The 27,123-nt window shown below is 40.4% G+C and overlaps 1 protein-coding gene across 7 annotated transcripts in view; it reads left to right on the top strand.

Annotated features, from left to right (window-relative positions):
• The window catches only part of UBAC2 (UBA domain containing 2), a 266,972-nt gene that overhangs the window by 87,678 nt on the left and 152,171 nt on the right, over positions 1–27,123 (top strand). Inside the window, exon 1 of one of the 7 annotated variants that reach the window (XM_058744193.1) lies at positions 25,394–25,439. The exons of the other annotated variants lie outside the window; for them this stretch is intronic. Coding sequence (XP_058600176.1) covers positions 25,409–25,439 — 31 coding nt within the window. The 5' untranslated portion in view covers positions 25,394–25,408. Of the gene's footprint in view, positions 1–25,393; positions 25,440–27,123 lie in introns of those variants that run through there. 7 annotated transcript variants of the gene reach the window in all.

Here is a 27,123-nt window from a genome sequence, read left to right as displayed (position 1 = left end):
GAGAGAGAGGAAGAGCATGAGTAGGGGAGGGACAGAGAGAGAGAATCCCAAGCAGGCTCTGCATTGTCAGTGCAGAGCCCAATGCAGGGCTCGATCTCATGAATCATGAGATCATGACCTGAGCTGATATCAAGAGTCAGACGCTTAACCCACTGAGCTACCCAGGCACCCAAGCGTTAGGGATTTTCAACTGGATCTTTCTCCTGAATGTGTTCTGAAAAATGCAAAAGCCTAACCCACCTGTCTATCCTGCACCTTCCAGCTGCTGACTGCTGTTTCTTCTTCCCAACCACAGTCCTTGAAAGATGACCTTTGCTTGATTTCCTTTCTCACATCCCTGCACTCTTTAGCCCTCTACAGTTCATCAGCTGTTCTTCGGGGTTTGCCCACTGGCTTTGTACTCCACCCACCACAGCTGGAATCCACCCCACCTCTCCATGAAAACTACCGTGGACCAGGTGACCAGGGACTTCCACACCTGCGAATCTACTGGGTACTTCCCAGTCCCTGTCTTAGTGGAATGTTTTCTTGCATTGGCTTTGGTGAACATTTCTTTCTAAACTTCTTTACTCCTTGACTTTTATTTTTAAATTCCATACTCACCTGGTTGTCTCATATCCTCAGCGTTTGCTGGATTTGGCATTAGTGGGTATGGTTACTGTAAAGAGGGCAGTTTCAGTGGCTCATTAGGGTCGAAACCTGCTTAGTTGAGGTAAGGAGTGAACCAGAGGTGGAGAGTAGAAATAGGGAGAGTGGACCATAGGGACACACAGCTGGGGAGGGAATCTGGGGGAGACACAGCTGAGTTTGGCTCTTTGAAGACTTAGGTGCTTGGGTATCTTGCTATAACTAAATTCACACAGCACTGAGGTGGGAGCCAGTACAAATTTATTAGACTGAGAAATACAGTTTTGAGCTGAGGTGGAACCAGTGAAACTGGTTTTGATCCAAAACCACCAGTTAGGGAGCTTGGAGTCAGATGTGGTTAGGGGAGTTAGATGCATACAACGTCCAGTAGTGTCAGTGACTGTAAGGATACTTATCTCACTCTGGAGATGGGCAAGCTATAGTGATGGGTGGGGTCATTCAGGGTCTGCATACTCTGTCCCCTGCAAAATGCTGAAATGGACACCTTGACAATTTACCACTGCAGCTGTTTTTTGCTCTAAAGAAGTACCAAGCTGTGTTGTTACTGACATATTCTTTCTTTACGTATTCAGTGTGTTAAATATTTGTGGGAGATGATCAAATATTTTTGTCTCTCACCATCCCTTTAAATTTTTTTTTTCAACGTTTTTTATTTATTTTTGGGACAGAGAGAGACAGAGCATGAACGGGGGAGGGGCAGAGAGAGAGGGAGACACAGAATCGGAAACAGGCTCCAGGCTCCGAGCCATCAGCCCAGAGCCTGACGCGGGGCTCGAACTCACGGACCGCGAGATCGTGACCTGGCTGAAGTCGGACGCTTAACCTACTGCGCCACCCAGGCGCCCCCCTCACCATCCCTTTAAAGTGTATGCAGCTTGGGGGGCGCCTGGGTGGCTCAGTCGGTTAGGCGGCCCACTTCGGCTCAGGTCATGATCTCGTGGTCCGTGAGTTCGAGCCCCGCGTCGGGCTCTGTGCTGATGGCTCAGAGCCTGGAGCCTGTTTCAGATTCTGTGTCTCCCTCTCTCTGTGACCCTCCCCCGTTCATGCTCTGTCTCTCTCTGTCTCAAAAATAAACAAACGTTAAAAAAAAAAAAATTAAAAAAAAGTGTATGCAGCTTGGAAAGCTTTTTGTCTTTATGAAAAGGTATCAGATCTATGACTTTTTTATTCACTCTTCAAGTTATTGATTCATCAGTTGTTTAATGAGCACTTCTGTGGGCCAGCCTGTCTTCCAGATGCTTGGAATTCAGTCGTAAATAAAAGACGAAAGATACATTCAGGTGGCGCTAATCTTATGAAATAAAAGTCACAAAATACAGGCTCAACTTAAATTTAAAAATATGTAGTTAAGGGCACCTGGCTGGCTCAGTTGGTAGAGCTTGATCTTGATCTCTTGATCTCAGGGTTGTGAGTTCCAGCTCCATGTTGGACATGGGGCCTACATTAAAAAAAAATGCAGTTGAACATTTTAGTCAGCACTTCAGTCTTCATTCAAAGGTAAGACGTTTTCTCCTTTCTCCCAGTTAAGACTTGTACTTGGCAACCACTTGCTGTGAGAGAAAAGGCTGTGATTGGCTTCTACTCTTTTTGTGTTCCCCTCTGTCTCAGATTTTCTGTTTCTGATCTTATTAGGTTCTAGACTGAGTGGTGTGGGAGGAGGAAGGAATAGGAAAACAGGATAGTTCTTTAGTTAAAGCTGACCCTCTTGTGGGTTCTTTAGATTACTGTGAGCCTACCATCCCCGCTACTCCCCTGGGCTTGGGTTGGGGCAGGGGGACGCATCTTTATGTTGGTGGACTTTATTTCATGACTCTTCCTTAGTTCCTAGGAACTTAGGTCCACCTGCAGTTTCCTCCTTCTGGAGTCCTTTTGGCTTGCTTAAGAGCACTGTCGGACTGAAACAGACTTGACCCCATTACTGACCATTGCATGCGGTGCATCTCTGCTTCTCTAGAATTGCTGGGTTCTTTGCCTTGGTTGTGCACGTGAACCCTGTGATCAACTTGGCTTCTTCTTCTTCTACTCTGGTTTACCGAGGTGGAAAGCCACCATGTCACCTCAGACATCACATATTTAGCTCACTGAATAGGCCCCCTGAGCCCCCGACTCAGCTCGATGTGAAGGTGTAGTTGTACTCACCGCACTTGGATACGCACTCCACAGATCTTTTTCCTCATGCCCTCTGTTCAGCAGAGAACTCTTGCTGTTCCACCCACTCTTTCTATCTTCATAATAAGGCTGAGAGGAGTCTTAACAGCCATGGGATTGCATTAGATTAGTTTTCTTTGTAAATCCTGCATTTTGGTGTAGAACTTCCCTTTGGTGTGCAGCAGCCCTTGTATTTGGTACCTTAATGGAAACTCTAGTTTTATCATCTTGTTCTAGTTGTGTTTCTCTTTTGGGGGCCAAGAATCATTTTGGCTGGCCCTTGAAAGGTGACATTAGAATTTATATTTTCTGCTCTGATTTCATTATTTGTTGCAGTAAAGGATTAATTCATCAGGTTTGGGTTGCCCAAACCCTGCACAGTTGCCTTTAATGCTCGACTCTTGGGGATAAGCTATTTCCTACATTTCTTAAGTTTTTGGGGAGTACAGTATATCCTTGAAACTCTTAAGGAAGATATTATTTAAGAATTTTAACTGAGGGCGCCTGGGTGGCTCAGTCGGTTAAGGGTCTGACTTTGGCTCAGGTCATGATCTCTTATGAGTTCAACTCATGATCAACTCATGAGTTCTTGAGTTCAAGCCCCAAGTCGGGCCTTGTGCTGACAGCTCAGAGCCTGGAGCCTGCTTTGAATTCTGTGTCTCCTCCTTTCTCTGTCCCTCCCCTGCTCATGCTCTGTCTCTGTCTCTCAATAATAAATAAATGTTAAAAAAAAAAAAAAAAGAATTTTAACTGAGAAGGAAAGACAGGTATTAATTAAGGAAGGACAAGCTTGAGGGAGGATGCTTTATTTTTTATTTTTTAAAATATTTATTTACTTAAGTAATCTCTACACCTAACATGGGGCTCAAATTCATGACCCTGAGGTCAAGAGTTGCATGCCCTTCCTACTGAGCCACCCAGTCGCCCCAAGGGAGAATGATTTTAAAAAGTGTTTCTTTTTCAGTCTCAAAGTAATTAATCACATTATAGAAAGTTTGAAAGATAGAGAAAAACCACTGTTAAGCATTTCCGTTAATTTTTTCATCTTTTTCTTCTTTTTTCTTCATATTTTCCTCAAGATATTTATGTAATTGGTTTTTTATATTTAAATTTTAATACTTATTTTGAGAGAGCGAGCAAGTGGGGGAGGGGGAGGGGCAGAGAGAGATGGGGGAGAGAATCCTGAGCAGGCTGTGTGCTGTGAGCACAGAGCCCAGTGTGGGGCTTGATCTCACAAACCATGAGATCGTGACCTAAGTCGAAACCAAGAGTCAGACGGATGCTTAGCCAATTGAGCCACCTAGGCGCTCCTTATAGTCTTGTTTTAAATGAACTGATTTTGTTACGATAAATTGAATAAAGTTCATTTTAGAAAACTCTGAAAGATGGGAAAGTAGTAGAAAGAAATAAAAATAGCACTTATTGACATTTTGGTATTTATCTTCATACTTTTTCTAATGCAAAAGTAAATATCCAAATAAATAATTAAAAATAAATTTATCACACTCAAATGCTATTTTGTAACTTGCGTTTATTTCACACAAAATACTTTTAAAAAACAATCACAGTGACTATGTGTGTATTCTGCTTTTCTCTCCTTTGTCATAAGCATTTTCCAAGTATGCTGTTCTTACAGAATTAGGTTTGTGCTTCTCTCCTTTCTTTTTTTTTTTCTATTATAGTGATGCTTAGAGCATCTTAATTTTCAGATGTTTCTAGAGATGCAAGAAGAATAAATAAACTGTATTATTTTATAATTTTTGATGCATGCTGCCAAATTCCAACCCCAAAGGATGGTATAACTTCACCACAATTTAAAGGAGAAAAGATTGTTTTCCTTAAGTTATTATATTTAATTTTCAGAGTAATGCTAGGGATTATTATCTTTGCCACAAATGAATACTTTGAAGCTCAGAACATAACTCATCCAAAATCACATAACTAGTATATATGTAGAAGAGCTAGGATTTGGGGGCACCTGGGTGGCTCAGTCAGTTGAGTGTCCAACTTTGGCTCAGGTCATCATCTCACGGTTTGTGGGCTCGAGCCCCACATCAGTCTCTGTGCTGACCGCTTGCTTGGAGCCTGCTTCAGATTCTGTGTCTCCTTCTCTCTGTCCTTCCCCCACTCACGCTTTGTCTCACTCTGTTTCTCAAAAATAAATAAATGTAAAAAAAAATTTTTTTTTTTTTTTTTAAAAGAAGAGCTAGGATTTGAACCCAGGTTTGCCTACTTCCAAAACTAATGTAAATTTATTCCCCTTTCCCTTGAAGGAAAACGGCTAGGAGCTATGGCAATATAACTTCTAAGCCTTAGGAAAAATTCCTGAGAGAAAGAGCCATAACCTAAATGAGGGGTCTACATATCTATATGATTTCTTAAAAATTTTCAATTAATGACTATTAAGTGTGAGTTATTGTTAGTTTTACTTATGTCACACTATAACTGTAAATTTTGTTTGTGTAACATATCATGTAACAGTTACTGCTAGGCTCTGTTCTAAGCAGTTTCCGTCTATTAACTCATTTAATTCTCAGAACAACCTGATGAGGTAGTGGGATTATTCTTCCCAGTTTGCAGATGAAGAAGCTTCGGCACAGACATTTAAGTGGCTTTCCCAAGATCACATAGCTGGTAAGAAGCATGATGAGAATTTGAACCTAGTCAATATGAGTCCACTTGCTGTGTTCTGAAACGAATGCACAGTACTGCTTCCCAGACTTAAGGAAGTATTATTTACACTTCTCTCTCTTGACCACTGAGATAGTTGTAGTCTAGTGATGAACGTAATAGCTCAGCTTTGCAGTGGAGCTCTTTTCCGAGTCCTGGAAAACTGCATTGCTGTGTCCTGACTGCTGTAGATGTGCTCCTGTGTTCTACTATGTTCCTTTCAACCCCCGCGTCTCCCTCTTTCTTTCTAAGTAGGAACCAAGATCCTGTTTTGCTTTCAGTTGGGATGTTTTATGTCCTAATTAGGATCTTTTTGTCATAGCTAATACACTATAGTTATTTGCATTTTCTTTTTTCTCTCTTCGTCCCTTATTAGTCAAGTTATTATCTTCTTCCATTCTCAGGTTGTGTCAGTATCAGTCATATTAATGATGATGGAGCCTACCTTAAATCAGGCTGTGTTAAAAATGCATTTCTAGGGGTGCCTGGGTGGCTCAGTCGGTTAAGCGTCCGACTTCATCTCAGGTCATGATCTCATGGTTTGTGGGTTCGAGCCCTGCATCGGGCTCCACACTGTATATGGAGTCTGCTGGGGATTCTCTTTCTCTTTCTCCCTCTCTGCCCCTTCTTCCTCGTGCATGCATGCTCTCTCTCTTTCTCAAAATAAATAAACTTAAAAAATGCATTTCTATAGAATTTTAATAAGTAAGTACAATCTGATAAAGAATATCTTGTAAATAATTTACTCCAGCATTTTTAAAGTGTGCCTTGTGGAACTCTGGTAGAGTGAGGAGCTGCTTAAGTTTTTTGTTGTTGTTTTGTTTTTAAATGTCTCCCTTGGGCCTGTGTTTATTTTATTTATTTATTTTAGAGAGAGCTGAGCAGGGGAGAGGGGCAAAGGGAGAGAAAGAGAGAATCTCAAGCAGGCTCCATGCTTGGAATGGAGCCCAGTGTGGGGCTCAGTCCGACGACCCTGGGATCATGACCTGAGCCAAAATCAAGAGTCGATACTCAACCAGCTGAGCCACCCAGGTGCTCCATTTTTTTTTTTAATTAAAAAATTGCTTTAAGTTTATTTTTAAGTCAAATAATATAATGTTTAGCTGATTTTTTTTTTTTAACATTTTTTATTTATTTTTGGGACAGAGAGAGACAGAGCATGAACGGGGGAGGGGCAGAGAGAGAGGGAGACACAGAATCAGAAACAGGCTCCAAGCCATCAGCCCAGAGCCTGACGCGGGGCTCGAACTCACAGACCGCAAGATCGTGACCTGGCTGAAGTCGGACGCTTAACCGACTGCGCCACCCAGGCGCCCCTGTTTAGCTGATTTTTTAAAAGTTTATTTGTTTTTGAGAGAGCACGAGTGCACATGAGCAGGGAGGGGCAGAGGAAGAGGGAGAGACAGAGAATCCCAAGCAGGCTCCGTGGGGCTTGATCTCACAACCATGAAATCATGACCTGAGCTGAAATGAAGAGTTGGATCCTTAACCAACTCTTTTTTTTAATAATCTCTACATGTAATGTGGGGCTTGTACTTAGGACCCTGAGATCAACAGTTGACTGCTCTTCTGACTGAGCCAGTGAGGTACCACTTGTTTAGTTTATTTTTATTAGCTTTATTAAGATACAGTTGACAAATAAAAGTATTATATATTTATATTATATGTGACCTTTTGTTATATGTACCTGTTGTGAAATGATATTGAAATCAAGTAAATTAATATATCCATCACCTCACATAGTTATCTTTTTGTGTATGTATATGTGTGGTGAAGACATGTAAGGATCTACTCTCAACAAATTTCAAGTATACAATACAATGTTTTTATCTATAGTTATTCTGTATGTTGCTTAAGTTTTAACCTTCATTTAAATTATGACTATAAATGAGAGTTAAAATTTAACCCTCATTTAAATCATTGTTCTCTTTCCCAGATATGTTTCTTAAGAGTTTTTAAGTTATGTTGCCATTGTTCTCAGACGTTTTCCAGTGTTGATGTTATTTTGGTCCCTTGAATGTAGCACCATAGAGTGCAAAGAGCACAGTATTACTTTTTGGCAAGGGTTCTGTAGCTGAGTATGGTCCTAATGTTGTCAGCCGTACTGTTTTTTTTAGACTGAGAAGGCAAACTAGTACTTCTGAGACCTTTAGTGGCCCTGCAACAAAGAAATTTGATTTTATCAACTCTTTGATTCTAAGACTTACTGGAGATGGTTTTCACTGAATAAAATTTGGGAACTATAAGGAAGAAACATAAAATTCCATGTCACGGTACTGCTCAGACTTCATTCCTGTTTACATATTGGTGTTGTGTAAATTTTGTCACCTATATGTATGTATAGAAACAAGTTTAAAAGTAAAGTTGGACCTGTGTACAGTTTCGTATTTTGCTTTTTTCACTTAATCTTTTTTTTTTTTGGAATTTTTTTTTTTTTAATATATGAAATTTACTGTCAAATTGGTTTCCATACAACACCCAGTGCTCATCCCAAAAGGTGCCCTCCTCAATACCCATCACCCACCCTGCCCTCCCTCCCACCCCCCATCAACCCTCAGTTTGTTCTCAGTTTTTAACAGTCTCTTATGCTTTGGCTCTCTCCCACTCTAACCTCTTTTTTTTTTTTTTCCTTCCCCTCCCCCATGGGTTTCTGTTACGTTTCTCAGGACCCACATAAGAGTGAAACCATATGGTATCTGTCTTTCTCTGTATGGCTTATTTCACTTAGCATCACACTCTCCAGTTCCATCCACGTTGCTACAAAAGGCCATATTTCATCCTTTCTCATTGCCAAATAGTATTCCATTGTATATATAAACCACAATTTCTTTATCCATTCATCAGTTGATGGACATTTAGGCTCTTTCCATAATTTGGCTATTGTTGAGAGTGCTGCTATAAACATTGGGGTACAAGTGCCCCTATGCATCAGTACTCCTGTATCCCTTGGATAAATTCCTAGCAGTGCTATTGCTGGGTCATAGGGTAGGTCTATTTTTAATTTTCTGAGGAACCTCCACACTGCTTTCCAGAGCGGCTGCACCAATTTGCATTCCCACCAACAGTGCAAGAGGGTTCCTGTTTCTCCACATCCTCTCCAGCATCTATAGTCTCCTGATTTCTTCATTTTGGCCACTCTGACTGGCGTGAGGTGGTATCTGAGTGTGGTTTTGATTTGTATTTCCCTGATAAGGAGCGACGTTGAACATCTTTTCATGTGCCTGTTGGCCATCCGGATTTCTTCTTTAGAGAAGTGTCTATTCATGTTTTCTGCCCATTTCTTCACTGGGTTATTTGTTTTTCGGGTGTGGAGTTTGATGAGCTCTTTATAGATTTTGGATACTAGCCCTTTGTCCGATGTGTCATTTGCAAATATCTTTTCCCATTCCGTTGGTTGCCTTTTAGTTTTGTTGGTTGTTTCCTTTGCTGTGCAGAAGCTTTTTATCTTCATAAGGTCCCAGTAATTCACTTTTGCTTTTAATTCCCTTGCCTTTGGGGATGTGTCGAGTAAGAGATTGCTACGGCTGAGGTCAGAGAGGTCTTTTCCTGCTTTCTCCTCTAAGGTTTTGATGGTTTCCTGTCTCACATTCAGGTCCTTTATCCATTTTGAGTTTATTTTTGTGAATGGTGTGAGAAAGTGGTCTAGTTTCAACCTTCTGCATGTTGCTGTCCAGTTCTCCCAGCACCATTTGTTAAAGAGACTGTCTTTTTTCCATTGGATGTTCTTTCCTGCTTTGTCAAAGATGAGTTGGCCATACGTTTGTGGGTCTAGTTCTGGGGTTTCTATTCTATTCCATTGGTCTATGTGTCTGTTTTTATGCCAATACCATGCTGTCTTGATGATGACAACTTTGTAGTAGAGGCTAAAGTCTGGGATTGTGATGCCTCCTGCTTTGGTCTTCTTCTTCAAAATTACTTTGGCTATTTGGGGCCTTTTGTGGTTCCATATGAATTTTAGGATTGCTTGTTCTAGTTTCGAGAAGAATGCTGGTGCAATTTTGATTGGGATTGCATTGAATGTGTAGATAGCTTTGGGTAGTATTGACATTTTGACAATATTTATTCTTCCAATCCATGAGCAGGGAATGTCTTTCCATTTCTTTATATCTTCTTCAATTACCTGCATAAGCTTTCTATAGTTTTCAGCATACAGATCTTTTACATCTTTGGTTAGATTTATTCCTAGGTATTTTATGCTTCTTGGTGCAATTGTGAATGGGATCAGTTTCTTTATTTGTCTTTCTGTTGCTTCATTGTTAGTGTATAAGAATGCAACTGATTTCTGTACATTGATTTTGTATCCTGCAACTTTGCTGAATTCATGTATCAGTTCTAGCAGACTTTTGGTGGAGTCTATCGGATTTTCCATGTATAATATCATGTCATCTGCAAAAAGCGAAAGCTTGACTTCATCTTTGCCAATTTTGATGCCTTTGATTTCCTTTTGTTGTCTGATTGCTGCACTTAATCTTTTTAAATGAATTTGCCTTGTGTCGTTAATAGTGTTCAAAGCTGGCTTTTAACTTTGTTTTGTTTTGCATTATTACAAAACTGAAACATGCCTGCTGGCAGAAAATTCGGACATTATACAAATACAGATGGAGAAAGGAGTGGTCCCACATAATGACTCCCCCACTGACAAACCACCCCTGACAGCTTAGTGCTCCTTCCCTTAGACTTCTTCTGTGCAGTGTTTACCTGAGCATTCTTTTCTCTCTCACACATGTGTACATGCCTACATGTGTGTGTATGTGGCTTTACACAGACATGGCATTCAAATATGCTTCCCTGAAATGGTCTTGGATACAGAATACAGAATCATAACTTTGAAATATCCTAAAAGGTTGTATTAAAATGTTTTTCTCCAGGGGCGCCTGGGTGGCTCAGTCGGTTGGGCGGCCGACTTCGGCTCAGGACACAATCTCGCGGTCCGTGAGTTCGAGCCCCGCGTCGGGCTCTGTGCTGACAGCTCAGAGCCTGGAGCCTGTTTCAGATTCTGTATCTCCCTCTCTCTGACCTTCCCCCGTTCATGCTTTGTCTCTCTCTGTCTCAAAAAATAAATAAACGTTAAAAAAAAAAAAATTAAAAAAAAAAACGTTTTTCTCCAGCATTTCCCCATTTAAACAGTGGTGAACATCTTTATCACTAAGTTATTGATCATATCTTTGACTTCATCCTAAAGAAATGATCACAGATGTGGAATTACAGGATCAAAGAAAGAAGAGGAACATTTTAAAGCTCTGCTCTGTATTCCTGAATCCTTCCAGAAAGGATGTATCACATCCTTTTTATCAGCTTAGGAGCATATCTGTCTGACCACACTTGTAACAGTTGAGCATGATAAGTTAAAATAATTTTTGCCACTTAAGAGATGAAAAAAATGGCATTTTATTGTTGTCTTAATCTGCATTTCTTTGAGAGAGTGAACTTTCTTCTCCTTTCATATTTAGTGGCCATTTAAAAAAAAAATTTTTTAACACTTATTTTTGGGAGAGGGAGACAGCACGCGAGCAGGGGAGGGGCAGAGAGAGAGGGAGCCACAATGTGAAGCAAGCTCTAGGCTCTGAGCTGTCAGCACAGAGCCCAACCCAGGGCTCGAACTCACAAACCAGGAGATCATGACCTGAGCTGAAGTCGGAAGCTTAACCGACTGAACCACTCAGGCGCCCCTTACTGGCCATTTTAATATATTTTTGAACAGATTTGATTGTTCATGTACTTTGCCCATTTTTTTTTCTACTGGAATATTATAGTTTTATTAAGTTCATTTATAAAAGCCTTTAAGGGTTTTGGCTATTGTCTTGGTGTATGTTACGAATATTTTAACCACTTGTCAATTGCTTTTTAATTTTGTTCATGAAGTTTTTTCATATAAAGTTTTTCATTTATAAATAAGTCATTAAAATAAAGGGATTTAGCTCATAAATTTTATTAGGCCAAATTTATTCTTAATCGAGTCCTAGGCCTCTGAGATCTGTTGAATTTTCATCTAACATTTTTTGTATCTTTTTTCCTAATTAGGAAGATACTATATACTGCTGGTACAAATTCAAATAGCCCAGAGGAGGAGGAAGTGAAATGTGAAGTTTTCTCTCAATGCCAACAACAGTTTGGAGTGTATTCTTGTAGATTGTTTTTCCCTATGAGTGTGTGTGTGTGTGTGTGTGTGCGCGCGCGCATGCACGCGCGCGCTTGGGCGCACACATGTGCGCGTGTAATTAATATGGGTAATATAAGTGTATGGTAACAATAAGTAAGTATATAATATGAATTCTCCTCAGTAGGAGGAACTACTTTTAAGTTCCTGTTTCTTTGCTGCTTATATTATAGCTACTATTATAGCTTTAAGTGATATATTTATGCCTCTACTGATTTGTCAACGACTTGTTCCGTTTATAGATTCCTCGTTGTGAAAGATAAGGAATTTGCATACCTCCAACATTTCCTTCATCTTTTAGTTTTGGTTTGGTTATTCCTTGAAGTGGTTACCTTTATGATTTTAAATAATGGAGGAAACTCCCTTTTTTGATTTACCAATTTTTGAACTATCAGTAGACTCCACTATGAAAATGAGAAATTGGACCAAGAACATGGGTTCCTCTTCTGTACTCTAATTCCTGATTTGTGTTCTCTGTATGCCGTGTGTGCTTACAGTCTGTTCTGTAATGGTAATGAAGTCTTCCATGCTTTATCAGTAAGTTAATTTTTATATAGAAAATCAAAGCCAATAGTTCTATTTATGTTATTATGATTGTATATTTATGGTAGAACCAGGATGTGTAATTAGAGTCAGAAGGACATAGAGCCCTAGGTCAGAAAACATGTGCTTTTTCAAGGAGTTTAATTTCTTTTGGTGGTCTTCACTACTTTAAGTTCAGCTTGGGGTCCCTGGGTGGCTCAGTTGGTTAAGCGCCCAACTCTTGATCTCAGCGCAGATCATCTCACAGTTCGTGGGATTGAGCCCTGCATCTGCGCCGACAGTGTGGACCCTAGTTGGGATTCTCTCCCTGTCTGCCCTTCCTTCATGCTTTTTCTCTCTCTCTCTCAAAATAGACTCTTAAAAAAAAAAGAAAAAATTAAGTTAAACTCAACTACATTTGTTTCTTGACTCTTGCATCATTTTCTTCTTGGCTTTGTCTTTTTTCCCTGATGGCTAGGGACATTCTCCCAGAGTAAACTTTCATATAGAGGACACAGGTAGTGAACTTTCTGGATACTTGCTTGGCCGTTCTTGTACGTAGTGAAAGACTGAATTCGTAAGTAGCTAGTATGGGTTTCCTCATTATTTGTGGGTAGGTCTTTGTCTCCATCAGGCCCAAACCTTAAATGTCGGGGCTGATTGTAGGCCGTGTTCAAGTGTGTGTAGCACGTGGATAGGCTGGTTTCCCTATTTGAGGCAAGGGATGGTGAGAATCCTGTTCAGTTAGCAAAATTAGGTGGGGTTGGCACTTTCTCTGAGCTTTACTCCTGAGTAAACTCTCTTGCTACCCCTTCCCCCCATTGCCTGTCACCCAGGCTGCCATCTGCTTTGGGAGTTTGATGTTGCCCCAAGCTCTTTTCTACTTTTTTTCTGACCCTCTCAATGTCTTCCCAAATTACTTTGCCCCCTTTCTTCAGAGAGCGTTTCTTAGATTTTATTTTGGGGTAAAGATTTTTTTCTATCTGGAGTGTTGGAATGAATGAATGGCCGTGTGTGGGAAGAAATGTGAGAAAGTGTGTCTCAGGGCAGGGTTTGGTGGAAGGGCCTACTGGCCCAGCTGTCACCTGTGCACGTGTGGTGTTTACGGTACAGAGATGGTTTAAACAGGATGTGGGCCCAACGTGAAGTGCCATTGACACAAAGGTAAGATAATGACTCCCTTTCAGAAAGTTCTTTTTCGTCTTGATTGTATCAAAGAGCAAGTCTCAGATACTAGTCTGAAAACCTCTCTCATAGCAGCTCATTTCCTATGGTAGCAGAGAACAGGAGGCAGGCCCAGGTCTTCCTATCAGCAATAATATTAGTAAGAATTTAGTAAAGTGTGTTTATTTTTGTAGTTACCACCTACTGATGACAGACTGACACTCATTTTCCATTTACTGTGGTAATACTAAATTTCAATTAAAATATGCTTATTTAATTAAATCATAAATGATTTAAAGAAAATATTAAATGATAGGTGATACTGGGATATAGCAAAATTGTGGTGCTACAGTGGGAATGACTGAAGTTTGAGAAATACTCTAAATTATTCTGATGAGTAATTCTTGTTGGTCATACTTCTCCCGAGGTCTTGGTATTTATTGATTAGTTCCCTGGACTCTGGAAGGAGACATTTCTCTGGTGTTTTGAGAGTTCTTATTTCAGTATAACTTTAGAAGGGAGGAAAAGTGGACAGGTGTATGAGTCTGTCACCTTGAACTTTCATCTAGCTGTCTTTTTATTTTCCTTGCTTTTATTTGATGCTTTAATCCTTTTAGAATTAATTTTAGTACGTAGAGTTTAAGTGGGGCTTTTGTCCCCATCAGCTAGCCAGTTTCAGCCCCTGGGGATTAGAGATGTCAGTAGCATGCTCACACACAGAGTAGGTGCCCAAACGCCACATACAAGTCCAAACAAATAGATTTTAAGTTTGGTTCTCTTATGCTTTTCCACCAGACCCAAAAGGGAGAGGTTCCTTGGATCCTCAAAACTTTCAAATCAGACTTGGATTTCTCTACCTTGCAGAAATATGTTCTGTCTGCATCTTTTCCCAAAATAGGCCCATTTAGTCTACATTAAACATCTGCTGAATAGGTTACTGCCTCTCCCATTTGTCTTAATCAGATGTTCTAGTGTCTATCTTTGTAGCTGTGGTATCCTTATTTGTCATCCATTGTTCATTCAAAGATTCATTAGGTCTTTGAACATGGAGAACCATCTATGGTTTGTCATGAAGCTGTTACTGGCCGCACTTTCCCTGTACTTGGCCTTTACAGCTCAGCCCTCTCTTAAAAAGTTTGGTTTTTTTTTTTAAGTTTATTTATTTTGAGAGAGAGAGGCAGAGAGAGAGTACGGAGCCAGGGAGGGGCACAGAGAGGGAGACACAGAATCCCAAGCAGGCTCCACATCATCAACACGGAGCCCGATGCAGGGCTTGATCCCACAAACTGCGAGATCATGACCTGAGCCAAGATCCAGTTGGACACTTAAGCACCTGAGCCACCCAGGCACCCCTCAGCTCAGCCCTCTCTTAAATTAACATCTCTCTGATAGACATTCCCTCTCTGGCGATTCTCTAGGCCAGGCTTTGAAAAGGGGCAGCCCACACAGATATGTTTTGTTTGATTCGTGTGTTGGTAGTGAGGCTTTTGGGGGTGAGGAGGAAAGTTAATGTGCAACATTTTATTTACTTATTTTTACATGTTTATTTTGAAAGAAAGCACGGGTGCATGTGCGCACTCGTAGGGTCAGAGAGAGGAGGGAGAGACAATCCCAAAACGGGGGCTCAGTCTCATGACTGTGAGATCTTGACCTGAGCTGAAATCAAGAGTCGGATACTTAACACACTGAGCCACCCAAAGCACCCGACTTTTTCTTTCTTTCTTTCTTTCTTTCTTTCTTTCTTTCTTTCTTTCTTTCTTTCTTTCTTTCTTTCTTTCTTTCAGGTTAGGGGGCAAGTGAGAGAAAGATGGAGAGAGAATCCCATGAGGGGCACAGAGATAGGGAGGGAGGGAGGGAAGGAGAGAGAGAGACAGAGAGAGAGAGAGAGAGAGAGAGAGAGAGAGAGAGAGAGAGAGAGAGAGAAAGAGAAAAGCAGGGCTCATGCTCTCCTGAAGCTGGGCTCAAGCTCATCCAGTGCAGGACTTGAACTCGTGAACCATGAGATCATGACCTGAGCCAAAGCCATATGCTTAACCCCCTGAGCCACCCAGGTGCCCGACTTTCTAACGTTTTAAAGTTGGAGTATTAAAGACTGAAATCCAGCGTTTGATTATGTCTTAAGATGACAGTGTGGCAACGTCGGGCTGAATTGTTAAGTGACAGAAGTCTACTGATCATGTACTTTATGCCGTCTACTTCCCCTGTTTCACTGATTCCTGCCTGACCTTTTTAGGACTTGAACAGATTTCCTTGCCAATAACCACACATTTTTCCCTTTTTTAAAATTACTTTTTTTTCTCTCTCTCTCTCTCAGAGTTTATTGCAGAGTTCAGAACTATGCACAAACCTCTTCATTCACTTTTTCAGAGTTGTTCTTACTGTTGGATAATTTATTCTCTATTTATGTGTAACATTCATAGTTTTCTTCTTTGGGCTTTGTGAGTTCGAGCCCTGCATCGGGCTCTGTGCCGTCAGCTTGGAGCCTGGAGCCTGCTTCGGGTTCTGTGTCTCCTTCTTTCTCTGCCCCTCCCCCACTTGTGCTCTGTCTCTCTGTGTCTCTCAAAAATAAATAAATGTAAAAATTAAAAAAAAATTAAATTATTATTTTATTATAATTGTATTCCCTGTCTAATTAGCATTTTTAACAATTACTACTTTTTATGCTTAACGAAAAGCTTAATGTTTGTATAAAATCTTCCTAAGAAGGATAAACCTGAGTAGTGTCCAGCATAGTGGCAGGACCAAAATAAAAGTGACTGATGCCATTGTTGATGAGTTGCAGATATGACACACTTTTCTCTGGCATGCAAGCTGCTGTGTTATGCCCTGTTTTAGAACTTCTTTTCAAATTTTATTGCCGTTTTTTCGCACCTAACTCACACTCTCTAAACATTTTAGGTACAGAATATATTTTTGTATCAATATACAAAAGCCACGTTCTCCTCCTTGCCTCTTTGTTCTTGTTTTTTTGAAATTGTTATTAGTCTTTTCTCTTGTTTGCTTCCCTGATACATTTTACAAGCACCGGTCCGGTAACCAGCATGTGTTGGCTGCCCTTGTGAGCCAGGCACTCTGCCCAGTTGTTTGGTGACCTCTTTGAGGAGGAGTCAGTCAGTGTGGCAGGAACCCGGTGTCAGTGAATTGTCTTTGGTACATGAGGAACAGGAGTGGATTTGTGGGTGGCTTACAGCATTTTACTTTTGAACACCATAGGGAAATGAATGTAACAAAAATAAACTTGAGACCTTTTGATTCCCAGGCAGTTTTATGGAAGTCTTTGTTGAGATTACACCAGAAGGCACTCTCGTTCCTCCCTAACTTGGTCACTGAAGATAAGTTTCATTGAGTTTTCTTCTGGGAAGCCTGGAGGCCCAAAGAAAAAATCATAACGGAAGCAGGAGGTGTCCCTGGTGGTGCCCGGGTTATTGCACTTTTTTGGACTTCTACACTTATTTTTGCTTTAGCCTCTTTCTGATGAAAACTTTCAGGAAGTTACTTCATGAGACAGTATTCTTGTGGAACCCTGAGAAGTTTACCAAATAGTCAGGTGGTCAGAAATAGGAAAACCAATATGATAGGATATGGCGGCCTCTCCTCTCTGGGGTGTGAACCACACTGGGGTTTTTGACGAGTGTATTTTTACATGGGCGCCTTGTGGGGACGGTGGAGTTGCTGGGTTGCTGCCTTCTTCCCCCCAGTCCCAGCCCTTCTCTCTCTCATTAGCTGTGATGCTTCTGTTACAGCCCACATGGCTAAGCTTTGCAAGATCTGTGGTTAGTGTCCTCAGTACGGAAAAGTCATGTAGTTTTATTCAGGTAGAATTCACATAAGACAAAATTCACCATTTTAAAGTGTTCAGTCGTTGTCTTCTAGTACATTCACGTTGTTGTGCAATCATTACCTATCACTGTCCCATTCCAGAACTTTTATCACCCCAAAAAGAAACCCAGTACCCACATTAAGCAGCCACTCACCATTCCCTTCTCTTCCCTTCCCCTGACAGCCACTAATCTGCTTCTTGTCTGTATGGATTTTTAAATTCTGAGCATTACATGTAAATGGAATCATGCAGTATGTGGCTTTTGTGGCTGCTTTCATTCACTTAACATGTTTTCAAGGTCCATCCATACTGTAGCAGGTATCAGCACTACAGTCCCTTTCTGACTGAATGATTTTCTGTTGTAAGGATAGACCACATTTTGTTTGTCCGTTCATCTGCTGATGAACATTTGGGGGGCGTTTTCACTTTTTTGGCTATTATGATAGTGCTGCTGTGCATATTTAAATTTTAGTTTGAACATCTGTTCTCAGTTCTCTTGGGTGTATAACAAAGAGTAGATATGCTGGTTCAGATGGTAATTCTGTGTTTAATTTTTTGAGGAACCAAAAATATAATATGCAAAGCACTAAAAATAGTAATAATGAAAATCTTTTTGGACCATGGACCATGATATCAAGATAATCATATTTCCTTGTTCTACATTAGAAAACCTTTTTTTCTTTAGAGTCAAGGCAGAACTAGGTTTAATCTCAGCCCCTCAACTAACTAGCTGTGACCTTGGGCAAGTAATTTAACCTTTTTAAGCCTATTTTTCACCTAGAGTATGCAGATAAGTAATTGCTGCCGCATGGTTACGTTAAACATTCACTGAGACGGCAGTATGCAGAAAGTGTTTTTTTAAGCACAGTGCCTGGTGTGAAGTAATCCACATATACTGTAATAATTATTTTAGGATGATACATAGTCAACAAAGCCTGATTGCTATGCACTGCCACAAAGACATGGCTGTGTACTTTGGTTGTACCAAAGAGGTGAATGACCCAAAAGAAAGTATCTTAATCTTTGCTGTTTTATATTATCTTGGGCATAGATGTTTTGCAGCTTTACTTTTAGATTAATGCATTGTCTGTTCTCAAAATTTATAACATCTCTATTTTCAGAGGTGGAAGGACCTGTTGCAGAGAAGTGACTTTTTTTTAAAGTTTAATTTGATCACTGCTTGGTTACTTCATGTATGAACCACTTCCTGGCTCTACTCACAGGGAGGCCAGAAGATTGCTAGTGACTTGCCTTACCTCAGTGCATAGCGATTTCATGAAACTTTTTACTGAATTAGTAGCTAACTAAACAAAAATTATTTTTTATTAAAAAAACTTGAATATCTTATGAACAGATCATTCAGAGATTACCACTTGTAATATTTTGATAGATGCTTCTTAAACTCATGTACTATTTTTAAAAATATTATATAATAAATCTGCCAGAAATGTTGCGTACTTACTATTTAGGAACATCTTCCCAATGCATGAAATAGTTTTCTGCTACTTAAAATCGAATATTATTCCAATTTACGGATAGAACATAATTTATCCATTTTCCTGCTGGAAATTCATGTCGTTTCTAGTCTTTTCACTATTATAAACGTTGCTGTGATGAGTATCTTTGTAGCAAAATCTTTGTGCACATCCATGATAATTACTTTGGGCTAAATTCCTAGATAAATATATATATTTTTTAGATGAGAGGGTTTATGTATTTTTTAAAACTTTTGATCAGTTCAGCATTTAATAAGTGTCCACTGCTCTGTGTTGCAGAGCTGCAGTCTTTATGTCTCTAGTCACAGTTGCATTGACTTTAGTATATAGGGCACCACTTTGATTTCTAGTACCGACGTTTGTCACTGTATATGTCTTTCACTTAAAACCTACCATGCAGGTGAAAGTCCCTTTTATCCCTGGAGCTCGGTGTCAGTGCAGCATAGGAAGCAGTTTTATTTGCAGTCAGATCATCAGGGTTTGAACCTGGCTCTGCCTCTCCCTAGCCAGTATAGCAGACACCTCGCACAGCATTTCAGCGCACTGGTCCTCACCTCTTATTCCATGTTTTTCTACAGTCTTATTTGGATTAGTTGGTCTGGTTTGGCAAAGTGTATTTGTCTGTTCCTCCCACAGGGCTTCTTTTCTGTGGCCACTCGAGACTATTGAAGGATGATGGATAAAAATGCTTTTCTGTCTTCCCTTGGTCATGGTTCTGAGATACATTCGCAAGGCTTCTTAGAAAAAACTGCGGATCAAACACTGGTCAGAAACATCTATCGCTTGTAGTGGTGCCCAATTTGATAATGAATCCTTGCACTGACTCTCCCTCCCTATTTGATTCCCCATGTCCTTAATTCCTGCTCCCTGGGATCACATTCCAAAATACACCACCTGTCTATAACCCTTTGTCTTGACCTTTACTTTCAGTGGAACTCCAAGACATGGACAGGTAGCTTCTCTTTGAGTCACGGTTTTCTCGTGTATCTACATTTAGAGAGGGTGGTTTCTACCTCACATAATTCATTCACCAAATACACTGAAACATGACCGTGTGCCAGGTGCTGTTCTGGGCGTGGGAATATATCAGAGAGCAAGACAAACAAGGACCCTACCTTCATAGAGTTTATATTCCGGTGAAGGAGACCAAGAAGTAAGCAAAGAAGGATTTCAAATAGTGAAAAATGCTATAAAATAAATAAAACAGGATGATGTGCTCCAGAGCAATATATGAGTTATAAGAGAAAGCCAGTCTGAGGAGATGCTATTTGAAATGGGGACTGAATGATGAGGATACACTGGACTTGGGAAGAACATTTTGGGTAGAGGGAGTAGCAGCTGTAGAGGTCCTGAGGTGCGAGTGTCAGGAGCGAGGTAGTACACATAAAGTGCTGTGTATAGTACTTTGCTCTTAGTAAGTGCTCAATACATGTTGGATAGAATTAGTAGTAAGATTTGATCAAGGAGACAGCCTGTCATTAACTACACAGCAGTATGTGGCCAGTTTTGTCTCATGAATTGACAAAAAGTGACTTCGTAAAATAAGCAGATAGTTGTACAGGATGTGAACAGAGTTATGTGGTATATTTTTCTTTATTGATATGGTGAAGTACATTGAGTTGCTTTGCATTCCTGGTATAAACTTCACTTGGTTCTGATGTTTTATCCTTTTTCTGTGTAGCTGAATTCAGTTTGCTGACATTTTGTTGAGAATTTTGCATCTCTGTTCCTGAGATACCGTCTTTTGTTTTAATGTGTGTCTGGTTTTGGTATCAGTGTAATGTTTTCATAAAATGAATTGGGAACTGTTCTGTCCTCTTTTTTGTGGTGGAAGAATTTGTGCAGAATTGGTACTCTTTTTCCCTTAAATACTTGATAGAATTTTCCAGTGAAGCCATCAGGTCTGGAGTTTTCTTTGTTGGAAGACTTTTAACTAAGAAATTAAATTTCTTCATTTCTGTAGTTCTATAGAACTATTCAAGTTACCCAATTCTTTTTGAGTGAGCTTTGGTAGATTGTATCTCTCAAGAAATTTGTCGATTTCATCTAAGTTGTCAAATAAAGGGACAAAATATCATTTCTACTATCCCCTTATTTTTTTAAAAATTATTTGTGCTAAAAAGTACATAGATGAAATTTACTATTCTAAACATTTTTAGGTGTACAGTCCACTGACATTATGTACATTTTACAATGTTGTGCAACTTTTTATTATCCTATGAATGTCCAAGGGATCTGTAGTGATGCCCTCTCCTTCATTCCTGATATTGGTACTTGTGTCTCCTTTTTTTTTTTTTTTTTTTTCTGATCAGTCTTCCTAGAGTTGTATGAATTTCATTGATCTCAAAGAATCACTTTTAGTTTTATTGATTTTTTTTTCTGTTATATTTTGGTTTTCTATTTCATTGACCTGCCCATGTATTATTTCTTTTGATCTACTTGCTTAGGGTTTAATTTGCTCTTCTTTTTCCTTTTTTTTTTTTAAGTTTGCAGCCTATATCATTATCTGAGAACTTTCTCTTCCTGTATAAGCATTTAATGCTATAAATTTCCCTCTAAATACTGCTTTATTTTCAGGCCACAAATTTTGCTTGATTGTACTTTCACTTTTCATTGTCGTTAACATATATTCTAATTTTCCTTGTGACTCCCCTCTTTGACCTAGATACTATATATGTTATTTTCTAATTTGGGGGAGATTTTCCATCCATCTTTCTGTTGTTTTTTTATTTCATTTCATTTCATTTCATTTCAGAGAGGAAGAGAAAGGGAGAGGGTCAGAGGAAAAGAGAGAATGATAAGCAGAATGTTAAGAGAATGTCCATGCTCACTATGGAGCCCCATGTGGGGCTCGATCCCATGACCCAAGACACTCAACTAAGCCTTCCATTCGCCCCCTGTTATTTTCTCGTTTAATTCTCTTATAGTTGGAGAACATACTTTGTATGATTTTAATTTCTTTATATTTATTGAAGTGAGTTTTATGACCTGGAACATGATCTTTCTTGGGGAATGTTCTAAATGCAGTCGAAAAAAAAAATGTAATTTGCTGTTGTTGGGTGGAGTGTTCAATAAAAGTCATTCAGGTCAAATTGGTCGATGTTGTTTTTCAAGTCTTATGTATTTTCACTGATTGCCATAAGAGCATATCGCAGACGGCATAGCTTAAACAACAGAAATTTATATTCTCACAAGTTGAGAGGCTGGAGGAAGTCTAAGCTCAAGATGTTGGCGAGTTTGGTTTTTCCTGAGGCCTTCCTCCGGGGCTTGTAGGTGGCTGTTTCCCTGTGGGTTCACATGGTCTTTCTTTGTATGTGTGCATCCCTGGTGTCTCGTCTTCTTAGGTCCCGACTTTTATGGCTTCTTTTATACCTCTTTAAAGGCCCTGTTTCCACATAGAGTCACATTGAGGGTTGGGGTATATGAATTTTGGGGGGACACAATTCAGTCCGTAACACTGATTTTCTGTCTTTTATTATCGATACCAAGAGAGGAGTGCTGAAGCATCCAACCTGGGATTTATCTGTTGCTGTTTTCAGTTCTATCAGTTTTTGTTGTATGTATTTTGAGGTTCTTCTCAGCTTTCAAATTCTGTGATTCACTGTGTGCGCCTCCCCCCCCCCCAACTGCCACGTTTTATTATGAAGATTTTCAAACATGCTTAAATGTTGAAAGAATGGTACAGTTAACACCATGGACCTACCAACTTAGATTCTACAACATTTTCTTGTATTTGCTTTATCACATATCCATCCCTCTGTTTATTTCATCAGTCCATCTTATTTTTGTATGTATTTCAAAGTAAGTTGTAGCACTGTATCTCTAAACACACTAAACACTCTTAAACATGTCATTAATTTGAATTTAATAATTGTTTAAAGTTCTTTTGGGGGGGATTAAAATTTTCATATAGTGAAATGTACACATCGTGAGTTGGTTGTACATCTTGCTGTCCATAGTCCTATGATGTGGGATTTCTGGGACATTTGTACATTGTTGCTTTGTGCATAGACTTTTGGGATCCTGATATTGCTCATCTTAAGAGGAGGACTTACAGATAGAGTTACCTGATTTAAGTTATCAGATTTGTATTTTTGGGGGTTTGTTCAGGCCAGAATTAAAATGATTGTATAAGTAGGATCAGTTATTAATTCAGTAAGTATTTTATTTATTTTTGTCTTGATGTTTAATTGTTGTAAAATATACATAACATAAAATCAACATCTCAGCCATTTTTAAGGGTACAGTTCTGTGGCATTAAGTACACTCACGTTGTTGTGCATCTATCTCTAGAACTCTTTTCATGTTGTAAAACTGAAACTCTGTAACCATTGAACAACTCCCTATTCCTCCCTCCCCCACCACCTGGCAACCACCATTCTACATCCTGTTTCTATGAGTTTGACTAGTTAGGTACTTCATATAAGTGGAGTTATATGGTATTTATCTTTTTGTCTCTGGCTTATTTCACTCAGCATAATGTGTGAAAGGTTGTCCCTCTTGTAGCTTGTGTCAGAATTTCCTTCCTTTTCAAGAGGGAATACTATTCTGTTAAATGTGTAGAACACGGGGCACCTGGGTGGCGCAGTCGGTTAAGCGTCCGACTTCAGCCAGGTCACGATCTCGCGGTCCGTGAGTTCGAGCCCCGCGTCAGGCTCTGGGCTGATGGCTCAGAGCCTGGAGCCTGTTTCCGATTCTGTGTCTCCCTCTCTCTCTGCCCCTCCCCCGTTCATGCTCTGTCTCTCTCTGTCCCAAAAATAAATAAAAAACGTTGAAAACGAAAAAAAAAAATTAAAAAAAAATGTGTAGAACACATTTTGTTTATCCACTTATCCATCGATGGACACTGGGTGGCTTCCACCAGTATTTATTGAGCACCTCTTATACATCAGTCACCTTTAATTAAACAGACATTTGTTGACTGCCTTAATGGGCCAGGGCTTGTTCCAGGCAAGGGGGATACTGCAGCAGTGAATATATCAAAGTTGCTGCCTTGAAGAAGCAACACACAAAGAAACCTATTTCTTGATTCTAAGTTGCATTTTTCACATTTTAGTGTTTCTAAAATTGGGTGAATTTTATAATTGATGCCATCTTAGAATTTTGTAAGGCAGTGTTTCTTTTTTAGTGACACCTAAAATAATGGTTTATCTTACAGTTTGAATCATAGATTTGATGAATCACTGTTTAATAAGTCAGTTGTTGATAAGTGCTATGAAAAAAATAATCCAGAACAAAGGGGATAGAAAGTTAGTTACATGGGGTATTCACAGATAAGGTGACATTTGAGCAAAGCACATGTTCAGTTCAGTTGATTTTTTTTTTTTTCTTCAAAGTGAGACTTCCTGAAGGATGCAGTGTGCTGGTTCACATTCTGCTGCAAACTTCATACCTAACTGTGTGACTGCTGGCAGTTCGTGGACTGGTTACTTTGGGTAGCATTGGTGTAGAGGGTAAAGCGCTGGCCAAGTGGGGATAGGGATGGGGGTTTGGGAATATTCTCAAGATGGGCCTAGGTCTTGTACACATAGGAAAGGCAAGGATGATGGAATTTCCTTCCTTTCTCTCTCTCTCTTCTCATTCATTCATTCATTCATTCGTTCATTTATTTATTTTGAGGTAGGGAGCAGAGGGAGAGAGAGAGAGAGAGAGAGAGAGAGAATCCCAAGAAGGCTCTGTGCTGTCAGTGCAGAATCTGACATAGGGTTTGATCCCATGAATTGTGAGATCATGACCTACCTGAGCCAAAATCAAGAGTTGGACGCCCAATGACTGAGCCACCCAGGAGCCCTGGGATTTTCCATCTTAGTAACTGGCAGCAGTTTTTCCAGTTGCTCAGAACAAAAACGTTGACTTCTCCATTTTGCCCATACTTTACACCCAGTCAGCCAGCAAATCTTGCCTGCTGTACCTTCAAAGCATATCCTAGTTCTGCCAGTCTTACCACCCCTACCTAAACCACCATGGTGCAGGCCATCCTTACCCCTTCCTGGATTATCATGATAGCCTCCTAAATGGTCTCCTTTCTTCTACACTTGCCTTCCCATAATCTCTTCTCAGTATAGCCACCAAAATGATTCTTTGAAAACATGTCTGATAATGTTATTCCTCTCCTTAAATCCCCCCAAATATTCTTTCACTCCTAGAGGAAAGGTTAAAGTCCTTATGCTGGCTTACAGGGCTCTGCACTGTCCACTACCCCATTTCTTTGACCTTATATCCTGCCTGTCTGCCTTTTGCTTCTTTTGCTCTCAGCTGCCTTTGGCATCCTTACTGCTACTTAATCGTACTGAGCATGTTCCTGTCTCAAGCTTGCTGTTTCTCTGCCAGAAATACAGTTCCCCAGATACCTGCAAGGCCCACTTCCTCAGGTCCCTGCTCAAATGTCACCATATCAGAAGGGCCTTTGAATCACCTTATGTAAAACAACGCCCCTCTTTCCCATCAGTACTGTGCTTTCCCCTAAATCAGGATAGGTTAGGTCATGCTGCGGTGGCAAACAACTGCAAAATATTGGGGACCTTGTCGTTTTAATGACAAGTTTTGTTTCCCACTGAAGGTACTCCTCTGTCACCTGGGAGGTCTGCTCCACACTGTCTTCACTCTGGGATCCGTCTCATAGTCTAGCTGCCATCTTGAGCACTGGCAGAGGGAAACACCATTCACTGCTCTTCAAGTATCTCCACAGGAGTGACATCTGTCACGTTTACTTGGCCAAAGCAAGTCATGTTGTCATACCTAACTTCAGCTAGGAGCAGGTATGAGTGGCTAAGCAGTCTTATCATGTATCTGGAAAGAGACCAGGAAATCCACGGTGGGTAACACCACCACACTTTTTATCCTGCTTCATTTTTCTATAGCATTTGTTTCCCTCTGACACAATACATTATCACCTAGCTTTGTGTATTTTCTTTTTTATCCTGTCTAGGCCACAAAGGAGTGTGACTTTGTCCATCATTAATTATTGCACCCCAGGGTGTCGGATAATGTGTGTTTATAAGAGGTGCTTATTAATTTTAGGGCATGGTTGAAATAATCAGAGGTCATTATTTATTTCTTCACTTGGTGACATGTGAGTCAAGTCAGGAGTGTGGAACAGGGAGGTTTGAGGAGAGGGGAGGAGGTCCTATGAAAATGAGAAGTTGGAGAAAAGCAGTAGATTGCTGGTTGGTGGAGAGCGTCCACTGAGGTTTGAGACCGTGCACCTGCAGGGAAATGTTGCAGCTCAGCCGTACCATTTCCTCCAGTAACATCAAGCTGCTCCTGAGCTGGCAAGGTAGGGGCAGGAATGACTGTCAGGCCCATTTCATGAGGATAGGTGGAAACCCAAGTTGAAGAAGGAAACAGGATCCTCACTGCCCCTTCAGGGTGCAACTCTATCACCCCTACTCCGTCTTTTGCCCCGTCAGAAAGATGACGGAGCTTCTCTGGGGCAGAGGAAGCCCTTTCTCCTGGGTGGTGAGAGTGTGGTGGCAAGAGCCGTCTCCCCTCTCTGCATTCTTCGTTTCACTTGCTCCTCATATACTTTTAAGATAGATTGTCTTCCCTTCATTTTGTAGGTGAGCAGATAAAAGCTTAAATGGCTCAGGATAGAATTTAGGTTGGTCATGCTCATAGCCACAGTGCTCTTCCATACTTTTGAGATGCTAGGCAATGACGAGCTCTCAATTTTTAGATTCCCTGGAGCTTTGATTGCAGCTGGGTCACGAAGACAGCACGTAGCTCCTTTTACTAATGGTTCCAATTCAGATGTGTGCAAGACCTTACCAGAAAGGAAACAGTTGGTCTATTTTTATATGCTTAAATGGGTGCAATAACCACATTACCAACTGTAACTAGTAGATTCACTCCCAGGAATTTCTCATGAATACAGTTAAAGTATACTTGGCACAATCTGAGAATGTTGCCATCGGTGATACTTTCCCTTGGCCTTACCTGTTGATGATCTGAACATTTCATACGTCCAAGGAGCTGTGACAGGCTGTACCTGGAAACAAGGGTGCAGAGTGGGGAAAAGCCCCTGAGGGTTAAATGGTTCACTGGGGCTGATGGAGGAAGTGGCCATTGAGCTGTAACGTGAAGGCCGTATAAGACTCAGATGCGGCTCTCAGATGAGAAACTGACTTGGGCCCCGGTAGTACCCATGGGGGAAAATCTCAGCATGCCACTGTAGTCAGAAGTGGCAGCACTTTTAACTGCCCTTTAAATTTTTTAAATAAATGTTGATGTGTTGTGAACCCCATGCATGCTCGGAGCTAACTGGTCAATTTAATAGAAGACATCCTCCTCAATTTCTTCACACTTCGGTGACTTTTCTTAATGGTGGAAGTTACTGGCTGTAAACTTGGTTTGGTCTCATGTAAAAGCCAAAGAACAGTGAACCCCTGCCAGCAAATTCCACGTGTTTTCCAGTGCCCTTTGATCACTTACCTCTGCAGGTACAGGTTTTGAAAATACATGTTAATAAGAACTAAATTCCAGAGTTTGCAAACTTGGTC

This window comes from Neofelis nebulosa, chromosome 1 (assembly GCF_028018385.1).
Source record: "Neofelis nebulosa isolate mNeoNeb1 chromosome 1, mNeoNeb1.pri, whole genome shotgun sequence".
In the NCBI taxonomy this organism is placed as follows: Eukaryota; Metazoa; Chordata; class Mammalia; order Carnivora; family Felidae; genus Neofelis; species Neofelis nebulosa.
This window is presented reverse-complemented; position numbering and strand designations above follow the sequence as displayed.